The following is a 13,994-nucleotide window of genomic DNA, read 5'->3' as shown; positions in this document are numbered from 1 at the left end:
GCGAAAGACACTTAATGGCAAGCCAAAATATGGGGAGCAGCTGACTCGAAGACTATATGTCACTTCGCTGCTTCCTGTCGTCTGTTGTATGGCATCTGTGATCGCAGATTTATATATGTTATCGCAATTGACGCAAATAAAAGCATGATTATTATTGTGGGTCAAAAACCAATCGAGAAAACACTGTTGGTTTCAAGAAGCATTTCGTTCATTAATGTTGCCTTTTTTTGCCCGGAGTGCAATGCCATATGCATTGCTGGGAAATTTAAGGAAAGATCTTCTGAACAGAAGTACTGCATTGCCTAGTGGCCTTTTGACAGAAATTTCTCAACAACTACCTCAAGCGGACAAACATCCATTATATCAACTTGCTGTTAAGAAGCATCTTGAGCAGCAGTTGTCAAACTGGTTGTTGCAGCAGAAGCACACCAAAGGCAAATCAATCTACATGATTAAACTGAAACTAGCAGATAAAATAGAGAGGTAGATGGAAAGGGATTAACCGAAGAATCTCAAAATGAGGGCTTGAATCGAAAATGCAAAGTAAATTTTTGCAGACAGAAGCCAATTACGTTTTATCAGTTAAATCAGTTATTATAAAAAAAAACTAGCTAAACGCCACTTTATTTCTTGAAAAGTAGTTTTGGTGAATTTACAGCGACTCAAATACAACCATCTTGATACAAAGTTTCACATTAATGTCACACTTTTGCGCATTCGCGTAGTCATGCGCACAAATCGAAGTCACCACTTTCCCGTGTTTTCGATGAAACCTAGACCAGAAGAATGTTTATGGCAGTCTTGCATATATTTAACATGTGTTGGTACAGTAGCATATAATACTTGAACTTAAATGCTAAAAACAAAAAAGCGACGTTCATACAATATTAGGCAGTTAAACACAAAAAGCAATTTTCAGGATAAGAGGGGGGTTGAACGGAAATTTCAATTTTCTTTCCAGAGGTCATAGAAAGTTCTGTTGTATTGTAAAACCAGGGCTAAAGTTGGATTTAAAAAAAAGCCAATTAAATTCCCTCCCCCTAAAGTGGCAAAGACCGTTTCAAACGTGCGTTGCCTGGAGTAAAAACATTTATTTTCTGCTCAGCCGGGAGCAAATTTTTTTGGAAAGAAGTTTGAATCGGTAATGGGCATTAAGGTGAAGTGAGAAATTGTTTTTTTTTAATTAAAAAAGCAAATGTCTTACAAGTGGGGTTTCCAGCATCACCGGTTCTCAAGTTATGACATTTTTTGCCGATTCGAAGGTGACTTTTCTGGGCATTTGATATGACTTTTCGGGGCATTTAACTACCTGGGTACAGGTGGAGGTGGCAGATGACAAAAATGACTTTGAAAGTTGTTTTTAGGCCTAAACGCCACTTTTAAGACATCTGGGATTTTGAAAAAAAAAAGCATTTTTTCATTCCACCTGAATTTTACTAAAATTGATTAAAAAAATTTGGACCTCTTCGAACCAAAACCGGAAAAAAAGTTGAACCTTAAAAGATTGTTTGAAGTTTGTCAGGATAAAGTTGAAGACAATTTGCCAAAACTCAATAAGAGGTTTTTTGTAATTTTTTTTTTCCGATGAGGAATAAATAGTCTTAAATGAATTAGACAAATAATTGCAATATTTTTAACAATTATAATTCTACGCCAGGAGCAAAAGCAGGATTTGAATTTTATTGTTTTTATTACTTTGATTTCAAAACAAACATGGACAAAGCGATAATCTTAGTCATGGTGAGCATTTTTGCCATGTCATGGTCGATTGCGGACACCTCACGTGAAATGACGTGTTGTTCTTGTGGTGCTAGTCCAAATATTGATGACGTCAGTGAAAGGGGTTTGCCTGGCCCCCCTGGCAAGAAGGGTGTGACGGGTTTGCAGGGAGTCAAAGGTTTGATTGTTTGTTATTTGATGTGTGTAACTTATTAAACTTAAACTTATTATTATTATTTACTGAAATTTATTGTCAGCGGGTTGGGCTGCTTTCTGTAGCCATTCAATCAGCTTGTTTGAATATCTGTGAGTGGTAACCCTGCACTGTTCGACGTTTTGAAGTAGTATTGCCTCAATAACAATTCCGGCCCGCAAGAGACGCAGCACTTCTATTTATTTCTCATAAAACTAACATAACGTGTTGTATATACGTCAATGCAACGCAATTCGATAAAAACGATGCGGTTAAGCAAATATGTGAAAAAATACAAGTAATAAAATTTCGGAACTAAGAATCAGGGCTGTGAACTGTGAAGTCGGAGATTAGGAATTTTAGCTTGTCTGGAGTCCGCCAGTTATAAACCGAGGAGTCGGAGTCGTATATTTTTGTGTCAGGTTTCCAATTAAGCATGACAAGCGTGTGTGCCTATTTTAAAAAGAGACACAAGTGTTTGTCATGTCACTTGCCACGTGTTTGTCACTTTTGATTCTAAAAGTGGTTTAGCCTATTTGAAAAGTAACGCCAACTTAATCAATCACATTTAACGTATAAAGAGACAATTTAAACAGTCACTGATTACTTTTTGCATTGATGCATTCTGTCGCATGCAGTTTGTGCTGAATTTTTTTTAAGCGAGACGACACATGCGTAATTTCAACGAAAGGATACGTAACCATAGAACAGTTTGATCACCCCTGATTTCACCGAATCACCTGAAATGACGTGTCGCATTAATGTTTTGTGGCCACAGCCAAATATCCATTATCTGGATGATTTTAACTATTTATTTGGTCACAACTGGACATAAACTTAAGCTTTTACAAAGCCTTTCTTATTTGGTAATAAACAAGCAGAGATTTAACAAAATTAAGGTTTGTGTTTGGTGATAATCTACACTAGTTAGTCTAGTTTGGTGATAGTTTGGTGATAATCCTCATTAGTAGATCTAATGCTTTTTATAGTAAGTCAGTGGACGTTGTAGGTATAATGGTAAATATTCGTCGATTTTACTTGCAGCACCATAAAACGTTTTTCTGCCAATGTTGATGTGATAATGTTACGTTTAAAAACGTATAGTCTCACTAAAAATATAGAAAAGCCGATTGCATTTTTTTACCAATACAGGTGATCAAGGCATGAAAGGTGAAAAAGGACGAGCTGATGACACCAGTGCGGAGTTGGAAAGGCTGCAGAACAAATTGTCTGCAGTGGAACAGAAATTAGAAAATTATGCAGGTAAAAAAGACCATTGCGTTATTCAGAGATTGTTTTTGTTTTGTATTCTTCATCCATCGCGATTTTAATATTGATCAAAACTTTTAGGAAAAGCTTTTTTCCTTAATGTATACTTTCATCGTTGGGATTTAAAAGCAGCATGCAATGTTGATACATTTTAAGATCACAATTATTGGGTTTTAAACGTATTCTAAGGATAACGCATGACTCAGTTAGTTTATCTATTTTTTAATTGGATTTAAAACGTATGTAGTCTAATATAAAACTATTTGACAAATTTTGATTAAGTAAGTTCCGCGTTTGAATGACCTTTAACTGAGGTAGCACATTTTTTTAATGCTTTACCTTATAATAACACTGTTCGATCCATACTTGTTCCGCAAAAATATTTGAAAACTGAGGTAGGGTTAATATTGAGTGGTGAATCCGAAATGTCAAACTTCTTTGAACACGCAAGAATAAAATATTGATAACAAATAGCTGTTATTTTTGGCAAAAGTAATTCATTAATGTGTTCTTTATGAAACATATTCACAAACTTAATTTGGTTGACCGAGTAAAGTAGGCTACTTAGGTGTGCACTGTGCAACTATGCATCTAAGAAGTGACTTGCATGATGATTGCGATGTCACTAGATAAGTTCGTGTCTTTTATTGTTTTGCAAATAAATTAAGAATTAGATTTTCAATGTATTCTCAACTGGTCAAAAATGTCTTATTTCGGTCGTATGGTATGCATATGTACAGAAGCCAACTATGGAGTGAAATTTTATGTTCTAAAATTCATCGTCTTCGAGTGGCGTATAACAATTCGTTTCGTATTTTATATGGACTGCCTCGTCACATCAACATCAGTGAGCTTCAAAATCAAATCTCTTGTGGTATAACTACATTTGAGGCCTTGATGAGAATAGCTATTTTTGCGTTTATCAAACGTTACGAAATCTCAGCTATTAGTAAAAGGGGATGAAAGCTTCATCAACATCATCAGGACATCATCATCTTATTTACCAGTTCATCCATTCTATCACCCACCAGGACAAGAAACAATGCTTTAAACTGGATCTCGAACCTCAATCGTCGTAGACTACTGTGTGATGTGCTGTCTAATTATAGAAAGAGCTCAACACCTTGCTCTCCTGGGCCACATCGAAACAGGCTTTTGCCTGAGGATGGGTTTCTTTTTTGTCTGGCTTTCTTTCTCTAATCTTTTATTATTTTGATGCCTGCTCATCCACAACAATATTGGAACTGGCAAATTCAATCCACAATACTTTTCAGTAGGCTGTCATTCAGTACCACATGTGTGCTTCTCTTTGTTTTTGATTATATTTTTTGCGGTTTGTTTTTTTAGGTTTTGTACCTGTGCTAGCTATAAACATATAGCCTACTACATGATTTACTTTTCAGGCACGTTTTTAAACCTTTTCAAGGTTTTTCATTATCGTGTTGGTAGACCTATATCGATTATTGTAGTTAGTAGTATTTTTTTCGTCTCGGACGAGTTAATAACGAAAAATAAAATGAATGAATAAATTTCGTCTCTCATGAAATCGGATTGTTTGTTATTATCATCGTTTTATGAACATTACAAACAATCAATGCATCTCGTATTACCTTATTCTGAATATGTCTACTTGTTTATTCTGGCATAGCCTATGTCTTATAGCGCATGTTGCATGCAAGTGAACTTGTTGAATTGTTCTCTTCAATTCATACACAGTAGATCGCAAGGTCTGAAATAAACGTTTAATAAATACGTCATCGAATAGTTTGTACCATAGGTACAAAAAAGACCGCATAAGCTCTTAAGAATACATATTTGATGCCAATGTGTTCTTGATATATATTGTTCAAGTTATTTAACAAAGAAGAAGTGAAAGATTGGAAGAAGTAATTGGTCACATTCTTTTTTACTGTTTTGCTTCAAATTACAAACATCGCAACAAAATTAGAACCAGTGAGCGTATTTTTATACTACCTCCCCCCGATTAACACTTTGCTCTACCTTCATGAGCAGAAAAAGCATCACAAATTGTTTATTTACTTTGTGATAAAGAAAAACATTTGTTGACTTTCTGCGTTAAAATAAATTCGGAGTTAAATCGAAACGAAGCATTATAAAATTAACCAAGTGATTTCTTATAGCCCATGCTTTAAAATAAACAGCATTTTGTTTCTTGTTGAGTGTGTTTTGGTTTTATCAGAAATGAATTTCCTGCAAATAAATGACTGCAATGATGTTGCCAAACAAGGACACAACACTAGTGGAATTTATTCAATTTTCATAAAAGGAAAAATTCTTGACGTGTACTGCAATTTAGAATCTGGTAATGGCACTTGGTTGGTAAGTTAAACTCTGGTACGATTTTGTCAGTAAATTTTTGATACGTTAGCTTGATCTTGTAGACGCTTATTGTATGCTTATTAGTTTTTGCAAGGTACAGAGAAAACTTTGTATTTGGATCACATGTGATACTACATGTTACATATAGACCGCATAAGTTTGCTAAACCATTCCCAAACTAGCTTATGCTAAAGGTCATGTTTTCTATTAATGCACTGATCTAAGACTCATGTCCAACATAATGCGGTGATTGAAATGTCTTTTTACAGCATTGTGATACGTTAGGTCTAGATATTATTTCAGTTTTCACAGAGTGCCAACATAAAAAAGAAATAATGTGTTTGCGATTAGTCTTTTTGTTGTGCATTTTTTAATTGAATTGAATCACTTTTAAGCTGGTCTTTCAAACCATGTTTATGATTTGCTTTGTCGAAATTGTTTAGCTTCAACTTTCTCTCTGTTTAATGTTGTGATGTGCAGTTTTAGTCAAAATATCATTTGCCAAACAAAATAAATTTCTAACTGATTCTTCTTTATGTGTAGTTGAAATATTTCGTTCTAACGAAAGCATAGTACTGCAACAAAAACGTTCGATTTATATCTTGGTTGTTTTTGTGTATTTCAGTAAATTAACGTTACATTCAAGTTTGTTATTTAATTTTCTACAGTATGTTTTGACCTGAAATTTTTAAAATTTGAAAAAATTAATTTTCATACCTCGGCTATTTTATTGTTTAATATTACAAACAAATATCAAAAATTCAATTTTAAAATGACTTATATTATAAACATAATTCAACAAAGCCTATAAAATTCTTATTATTCTGTCAATGCTGCATTTATTTTGAGCCTAGATAGACAGGTCAAGATACGCTGTTTCATCTTGGCAAAACGTGTAAATAATATATCTAATACCTATGAAATCACCAAATTGTTTATTGATAAGCACTACCTCTATATCTCGTTTTTGGAAATTCAACAAATATCAATTGCACCCGGTTTACTCTGTTTAGACAGGCCCCAAAGTTTCCCAGTATTTTCAAATATAGTTTTGTCTTGCTGAAGACATTCTTGTTGTTTGAGAAATTAAATAAAGCACATGAATAATAGACAAGTGTTCACATCTCCACTTTTCCAGGTGTTTCAAAGAAGAAACTCTGGAGAAGTTGATTTTTATTTGGGTTGGTCTGAATATCAAGCTGGATTTGGAAACAAAAATGGTGAATTCTGGTTGGGTAGGTCACATAACTATGACACAACTATACGTTAGTTTCAAGTTGTGATTTACCAGTTTGCGTGTTGGGCCCCTCACATTTATGCCAAAACTTTGTGGTGACTTGAAGCAGCAATCATTTGGCAGGAGAATAAATTATTTCCACGTCACAACCTTTCAAAACCAGAGTTGATAAAACATTCGTCAAGCATCAATACCCTTGAAATGTTTGGCTGCAAACTTGTTTTTTCAAAAATTCAAATGCAACACAAGTGCCAAAGTAGTGCAAAATCTTAACAGAACATATTGGTGCGGCTACTGTTGCTTGCTATGTGGCTTACCAGCACAACATAGGAAAATTACACTTGTTTAAAACAAAATGGGCAGTTAAAAAGCCTCGTAACCACCTTTAGCTGTTCCTATTATTTAATATCTTATCCACTGTTTTTGTGAGTTGAAAAAGTGAAAAAAAATTGTGAACACTTTAATGAAACATCTTTTACAATTTATATTACAAGCAAAAAGTATCAATCTTCACTGAGTGATGTGTTTTTCACAAATTACAAAATGATCTCTAAAAATGAAAGTATTTGATTTTTATCACCTCAGTGTAGCTGCAATTTTTTAAAACAAGCATTGTCTACCTTTTCCTTTTACAGAAATTTAGATTTTTTTAACCCAAATTTGTTTTCCCATGAATCTCAACGACCTTCAGATTTTCCAAATTGACAGAATTCTATATCCGGCAACACTGCATGGATGAGACCTTGAGGTCGAAGTGGTATAGCACTATCTGCAGTTATATTTTATGATTTATACTTTGAATTGTCCTGTATTTTGAGTTTTTGATATTTTCAGGCTTAGATAATCTCCATGCCATTACCAGTTCTGGTTCGTATAAACTTCGCATTAATCTTGAAGACTGGGAAGGAAACACTGCATATGCTGAGTACAGGTGAGTATTTAATTTTTCATTACATATTATTTGTTCAATGTATAGCCTGCCAGTTTCAAATGCAATCTTTTTGCATTCTGTTTTGAAAATTTAGCATTGTGGTTTATCAAATATTTACAATCAAAACTATGCAACCGCTAACAAAATTTATGCATCGAACAATTCAATTAAATTTCGTTTAGGCGCCTATAAGTTAGTTGAGTTTGTGGACCGGCTGCTGGTTTACGTATTGTTTCTATGCTCTACCATTTCAACGCAATTGAAACGTATCTTGTGATACATATCATTTTTATTTCATTATATACCCCATTATTATTAACGATTTATCCGGCGTTAAATATTTTTCAGCACCATGACTGTAGGAGACGCAACATCCAATTATCGATTGAATATTGGAAGTTATAGTGGAACAGCAGGTGAGTTAGTGACTGGTTGAACTAATGGTTTTGAACAGAAATAAGTTTTCATTTGACAAAACTTGGATTGTATCTAACTTACACCTAAATAACCACAAGGACCGCTATTTGGCAAATCATTCGTTTGTCTTTGAACAATCGAATAAAATCACATTATCCGTTCCATCTTCGAAAACGAAGGGCGAACATCAACATCACATAGAGGGTGCAGATGTTTTCATTAATTATTTGGAAATTTTTCTTCTACGTTAGAAAGGGTATAAGTCTAGCTATTTTCATAAAATAAATTTGTAAAATTTAGATCTTGGCGCCACCTTAAAAAATGTTTTTCGATTTCAATTTTTTTTACTAAGATCTATTTCGCTTACTATCAAATGAAGTGGTAGCTTACGTATCTACAATTACGAACTGAGGATCGAGTTCATCACAAGCCGCATCGGCTATGATACAAACATACACACTATCAAACGAACACTTGGATACATGTCGAAAATGAACATTTTCGAAAGGAGCTTATTATCCTAAACATCTGTCATTTCAGCTAATCAGTGGATTATTTTCACGATTATTAAGTAAACACAAAACGATTGCCTGAATAATTAAGCAAAGTATATAAACAATCTATCCAAATTTCAAGCTTAATCTATTTCTAAAATTTGAAACTTTATTAACCCCATCTCAATACGAGGTGTTTTCGTAGCACGGAAAGTACGTCACGGGCTATCTTAGCCCGTGCCAATTAATCGCTAAAAGTCATTTGTCCATATTTACGATGGAATGCTTATGGAAAAAACGCTTTTTGGTCACAGACCGGGTACTATTAAAATTGCATACAACACACAATCAGTCTTTACAAAAATGATGTTGAAAACGAAGTTTAATCTCTCTCAATAATAATTCAAATAGGTTATAGCAGTTGAAGTCTTTTAAGCATGAACTGAATATTTACTGATAAGTCAAGTTGTTTGCGTAAGAAAAGTCATCTTTATTTTTGTTATTGAAGGTGATTCATTGGCTTACCACAATAATCAACCATTCACCACAAAAGACAACGATAATGACGCGTTGACGAGCAGTAATTGTGCTGTGACATATCGTGGTGCGTGGTGGTTTGGTTCTTGCTTAGCTTCAAACTTGAATGGAGAATACATCGATGGAGGGCGTAGGAGTGGTCATCAAGGTATCAATTGGTATCATTGGAACGTAGGCAGCTATTCGATGAAAAAGGCAGAAATGAAGATCCAGCGAATTTGATTGAATTTAAAGAACAACTTTGCTATTCTCCTCAAACCTGTGGAAAAAATAGGTTTAAAATATTCTTTTAGCGTTTTTATAATTTTACACTTTGTGATCCATCTGGGCAAAAAGCATTTTTGGTGGAGCGCAAACGGCTTTAAAATCATCAACGACGCCGTACCGCAAGGTCATTGATATGTATATTATCATTGTAACATTAATTAACGATCGACTTTGCACTACTATCACGCAACATTGCATCACCATCATGCAACGGTATATTTTCTACATCAAAGTTGTGGAAACCTTGATCCACTAAAAGATCTACTTTCAAACAAAGTGTGGGTCATTCGGCCGTTTAAGCCGCGACAGTTTTGATTTTCGCTTCAAAAGCAATAACGTTTGTATTTTTATGTTGATAAATGTGAATTCAATGCAGCCATTTTTTCTGCTGACTGCCAGTCGAGGGAGGTAGCTGAATTGGCTTACCTCCCTGGACTGAATGACTGCGAAGCTTGAGGTGGCTGCATGAATATTTGTCGTGATGAACATATGGCGTCACAATGATTTCTGACAAAGTATGGCCCCCGGTCCATCCGGTTATAAGTAATTAACTGGACAGTGCGGAAAGTTGGCACATCCCTGTTTTAAACAACTCGCTGTCAAATCAATAAACAATTTAAGTACATTATGAATTACGATATACTACTGAAAGCACGGCCTTTAGAGTTTGGTAAACTTTTAAGAAAGATAATTAGGCTACACTCTATAACTATTGTGTAACGTTTAGTGAAAATTGATGTTTTAATAGAAAATCGTTGTCAATTTAAAGTGGGCTGTATGTCAGTGCATGAAAACAGCCGCATTCAAAGCCTTTTAAGAATTTCGTGACTCATTGATTTAAATACTGAGGAATAAATGGTTGTACATATTCGCTGAAATTTCTTTTTGTGTATATAAACAGTTGCATGCAATGCCGCAATTTTTTTATTTTCGAGTTTCGCAGTTAGCTGGTAGGTTTTACATAAAAAGGCATCGCAATTACAAACAAATAGGCCTAACAGGCCTAGATACTAGTTTTTTCAGAGAGAGCAGTGGAAGTATCTTGATTCTTGTCAAGAGCATTTGATTGGATTAAACTGTTTAACCCTGTTATTTATAATAGATATATTAGTAACTTCTTGCAGAAAATTAGATTTTGCTTAATTTTTTTTAAATATCAAAGTGTTATATCCTAATACTGAGGATCAAGTATTTTAAAAGCTCTGGTTAAAACTGTCAGCACAATTTCGTGATATGATGCGGACATGTTAGTTGATTTAAATGTTGTTATTCTGAAATATATTATTCAACCCGAACAGGCACTTAATCTTTTTCAAGTGTTAACCAAATTGAGCTGAAGTGGTGTCTTCAACTCAATTTGAACAACAATCAATGTCTTCAACAACAATGTCTAAACGGGACCCGGAGCGAATGCTCATGTTGATGAAGATCGTGATTAGATCAACTGGTTGTCGAGTTTTGCTGCAGTAAAAAATGAGAAAATTGCAACTATTTTTAAGGAATGTTGTAATAAAATGTTGCATTGATGCACGAGCATTTCAAACCGCAGTAGTCTACTTTGTTCATATGGTTTATCCACATACACTTTTGATGGATCTGAACGTTCTGCCTTGAAAAACGGCTGGAAAGATATTTGATTGAGACATTTCTGCGATTGCTATTAAGTCTTTATTTAGATCAAGCAGATGATCCTAATGTAACCTTATCCCAACTTGATTTTGTAAAATTCAAAACAAAACATTTTCTTTATTGCTTTTCGTTTGTGCGCAATTCCTAGAAAAGTTGCAGCTAAAAAATACCAAAAAAAGTTACATAATAAAACTCCTGAACATAACTTGAAATAAGTGTAGTTTGTTTAGGAATCTGTTTGAAGCTATAAAAAATTTCAAGTTGCTGAAATCTACCCTAGTTATTGATGTATAGGGCCGGATTAGGGCGGAGGCTGACGGAGTAACAGCCCCAAGTCCAAAACATAGACTCATCGCTAAAAATTGCTAAGAGGAACTGACGTGATATTAGATTAATTAGGGGATATGAGGATTTGTTAAGTCATAAAGGCCCCGATCGAACAAAAATGGAGACGCCATACTCGAGTTTCACCTTTGTTTGTGATCATCAGTGGTGGTGGAGAGCCCAGGGAAATCTAGAAATTGTAATCTGTTTTTGTTTTTTTGTAATTCTGATTCAGGAATTTATTTTATTTAAATGGCGGGATTTCAAGCATTTGTTTATAAACGAGACGAGGCAATATTGCTGTATTTAAGGGTTTATTTTCATTTCGTAAAAAAAACTTAATCGGCAAGTTATGTGATGTAGGTTATTGTAATGTGGCAAATAGCCTAATACTGAGGTCCGCCCCGATAGCTCAACTGGTTAGCGAGTTTCGTGAATGAAGAAGCTTCAAGACCAAGTGGTGACTCGATCTCCGGGTGTGTGGTTGAGCAATGCATTTTAATAACTACTCTCCGTTCAGCGGCACGTAGTGAATGGATTAGGCCTACTTCCCCGGCAACAACATTCCAACAATCGAAAAACTTCACTCTGCCAATCTCGGTAACCAGCCCTGCGAAAAGCCTCTACAACTATGAAACTACCATCAGCTATCAAGGCTTCGTCAGTCCGAGGAAAAAGATTCAAAACCAACTAAATAGACTACAGTCTTATTAAAAGAGCATAAAACCCCGTGTGGCTACAGATACGGGTTAAGCATTCCCAGCGCGTCTTCAATGCACAGTATGCACAATTGGTTGAGAAGGTCTAGTTGACGGTTGTTATCAACAACAGTACCGGCTGTGTAGCTAAATACAAAACATTTTCAATAGTTTAATCTGGTGATTCTCATATTGCGCGTCGCAACGCCTTTGTGCATGGTTTCAAATTTCAAGGGGCGTCCAATACTATTAACTGATATTAAAGAAAAACTAAAAGAGTTGTGTTAAATGACATCACTTTGAAATAATTGGACAATTTAGATGCAGGAATAATATTTCCTTGCTTTCCTTAATAAGTCGCCAGGTACGTGACATGCACGACTATAGAATGTGTTGCATTTTGCAGATCATAGAAGTTTGCTGCTTTCTTGAACGATGATGTGGCTTTTTCTTGAGTATTTTGTTATAGAATATTCACCTTATAGCTGTTCCAAAAGAGGTAGAATTAAAAAAATTCAACATTTGATAACAAGCTACACTCAATAGTAGCTACTCTCTAAAATTTCTCTGCCTAAAAGAATATGTGAGTAGCAGTCTAGCAACTTCTAATAAGATCTGATGGACCTTATTATAGCTCAGGAAGCTTGCACATCACATCCCTTCAGTGTGCTTTGCTGTTGCAAAGTAACACTTTTTAATACATGAGTTTTAAAAAGTTCATTTTTAATGCGTCACTAGACCAAAAATATTTTCGAGTGCATCGTGAGGAAAAAAAAAAGTGAAAACCACTAGAATTGCTATCATGTTTATTGCTCAAACAATAGTATTCCCAAGCAGATAAAAAAAAAATTAAATTTCAAATGAAGAGATAAAGAAGTTTTATACTATTTCCTTTTGATTGTGCTTGGTACAACGAACAGAATTAATTGTAGGGCTCAAATCATAATTTTAATATCATTGTAAGTAAGCCTATCCGTTGTTTTCGATGTCGGTACTATTGGTTGGCTACGCTACCTCTCCGTATAACAAGTACATAACACGATGACTGGCAAGCTTGGCGATTTTCAAATATACAAAAGCATGATTAGTTTGTAGTTTTGCCAAGAACAAGATAAAATTGTTGCATTGTAACCCAGAGAGTTTTAACTTCAATTGTTCCATCACATCCGTTAAAGTTTCATTTTTGTCGTCTTCATTGAATATCGTTTTCCTTTCCATTCATACCAAATCAGTCTCTTCCAAGTACTTCCACGCCCGCCATTGACATACTGACCATCTAAGTTAGAATTAGAGCAATCTCTATACCACCATGCTCCAAGAAAATCCGTAGCATAATTTCTTCTATGTACGTCATGATCATTATCTTTCGTAGTAAATGCTTGGTTATTGAGAGCACTAAACGCATTACTTTAAGTGAAAATATTAATAATAATAATCATAGGTGTTGGCAATGAACTAAAAAATGAGGTTGATTGTCATAAAAACGTTAGTTGATATTGCCAGTTGTTCGCAATAATCGGTAGGTAGCATTTTTTTAATAAGTAAAAACGCTTCAAACGCTACCGTAACGTAATTTTTCGCACCAATAAACCTTCTTTTACTTCGACAACATCTCGTTGACTTGATCTATTTTGGTTGAGTTTTATATTTAATATATTCAAGGCATTGTGAATCATTTGCTTTTCTCCACTTGTTATCACTAACTCATACGAAAAAATTATTTATTTTCATACACATTACACAGAAAGCACACTAACCATTGTTTGTACTATACTTCAGCGTTTCGTAACGTTTTCTGACTGTAGCATCTCTATAACAGACCTGGGCAGTCCGGCACCCAACTTTAATGATGTTATTAATTATTGTGGTTGATATGCAACTACAACAATAGGCCACTTGTTGCTTTTATGAAGTTGATTTATGGTGGAAATGTGGCTAT

The 13,994-nt window shown here is 34.7% G+C and overlaps 1 protein-coding gene across 1 annotated transcript; it reads left to right on the top strand.

The window, feature by feature from the left end:
- Positions 1 to 1,665: 1,665 nt before the first annotated feature.
- On the top strand, positions 1,666 to 11,199 carry LOC145770442 (microfibril-associated glycoprotein 4-like). The gene is made up of 7 exons (XM_082582092.1): positions 1,666 to 1,897; positions 3,065 to 3,175; positions 5,382 to 5,521; positions 6,660 to 6,756; positions 7,593 to 7,689; positions 8,038 to 8,105; positions 9,109 to 11,199. The coding sequence occupies exons 1-7, from the start codon at positions 1,714 to 1,716 to the stop codon at positions 9,357 to 9,359; spliced, it is 948 nt and encodes a 315-aa protein (XP_082438218.1). The 5' UTR covers positions 1,666 to 1,713; the 3' UTR covers positions 9,360 to 11,199.
- The last annotated feature ends 2,795 nt before the right edge of the window (positions 11,200 to 13,994 follow it).

This window comes from Aplidium turbinatum, chromosome 5, assembly GCF_918807975.1.
Source record: "Aplidium turbinatum chromosome 5, kaAplTurb1.1, whole genome shotgun sequence".
NCBI classification, from domain to species: Eukaryota; Metazoa; Chordata; class Ascidiacea; order Aplousobranchia; family Polyclinidae; genus Aplidium; species Aplidium turbinatum.
The sequence above is the reverse complement of the archived record's forward strand: the minus strand, read 5'-3'. Positions and strand labels throughout refer to the sequence as shown.